A 227-nucleotide genomic window follows, 5' to 3' on the forward strand; every position below is an offset into this window, starting at 1 on the left:
GCAGTATCCCTGACTCCTTCCTGGGCCATGGCCCCTACGACAGCTACGGTTACGGATCCTTCGGTGAGTGCCACGCGCCGATCCCTGTTCCTTGTCCCTCTGCCCGTGGGCAGTGCCCACCCTCTGCCTGTCCTTGCAGGGAATGGCTCCTCCAGCAGCACAGAGGGTGTGACAGACAGCCTGGGCTCAACAGAGGTCTCCTACAGTTACCTGGGTGAGTCCCGGGG

The 227-nt window shown here is 63.0% G+C and overlaps 1 protein-coding gene across 1 annotated transcript in view; it reads left to right on the forward strand.

The window, feature by feature from the left end:
• LOC103807986 (SID1 transmembrane family member 2-like) overlaps window positions 1–214 on the forward strand; it is a gene marked incomplete at both ends in the record, with an annotated part of 2,070 nt that extends 1,856 nt beyond the window's left edge. Inside the window, one exon of the mRNA XM_009080739.1 lies at window positions 140–214. Within this exon, the coding sequence (XP_009078987.1) occupies window positions 140–214 (75 nt within the window). The remainder of the gene's footprint in view (window positions 1–139) is intronic.
• Between the last annotated feature and the right edge of the window lie 13 nt (window positions 215–227).

This window comes from Acanthisitta chloris, unplaced genomic scaffold (assembly GCF_000695815.1).
Source record: "Acanthisitta chloris isolate BGI_N310 unplaced genomic scaffold, ASM69581v1 scaffold17268, whole genome shotgun sequence".
In the NCBI taxonomy this organism is placed as follows: domain Eukaryota; kingdom Metazoa; phylum Chordata; class Aves; order Passeriformes; family Acanthisittidae; genus Acanthisitta; species Acanthisitta chloris.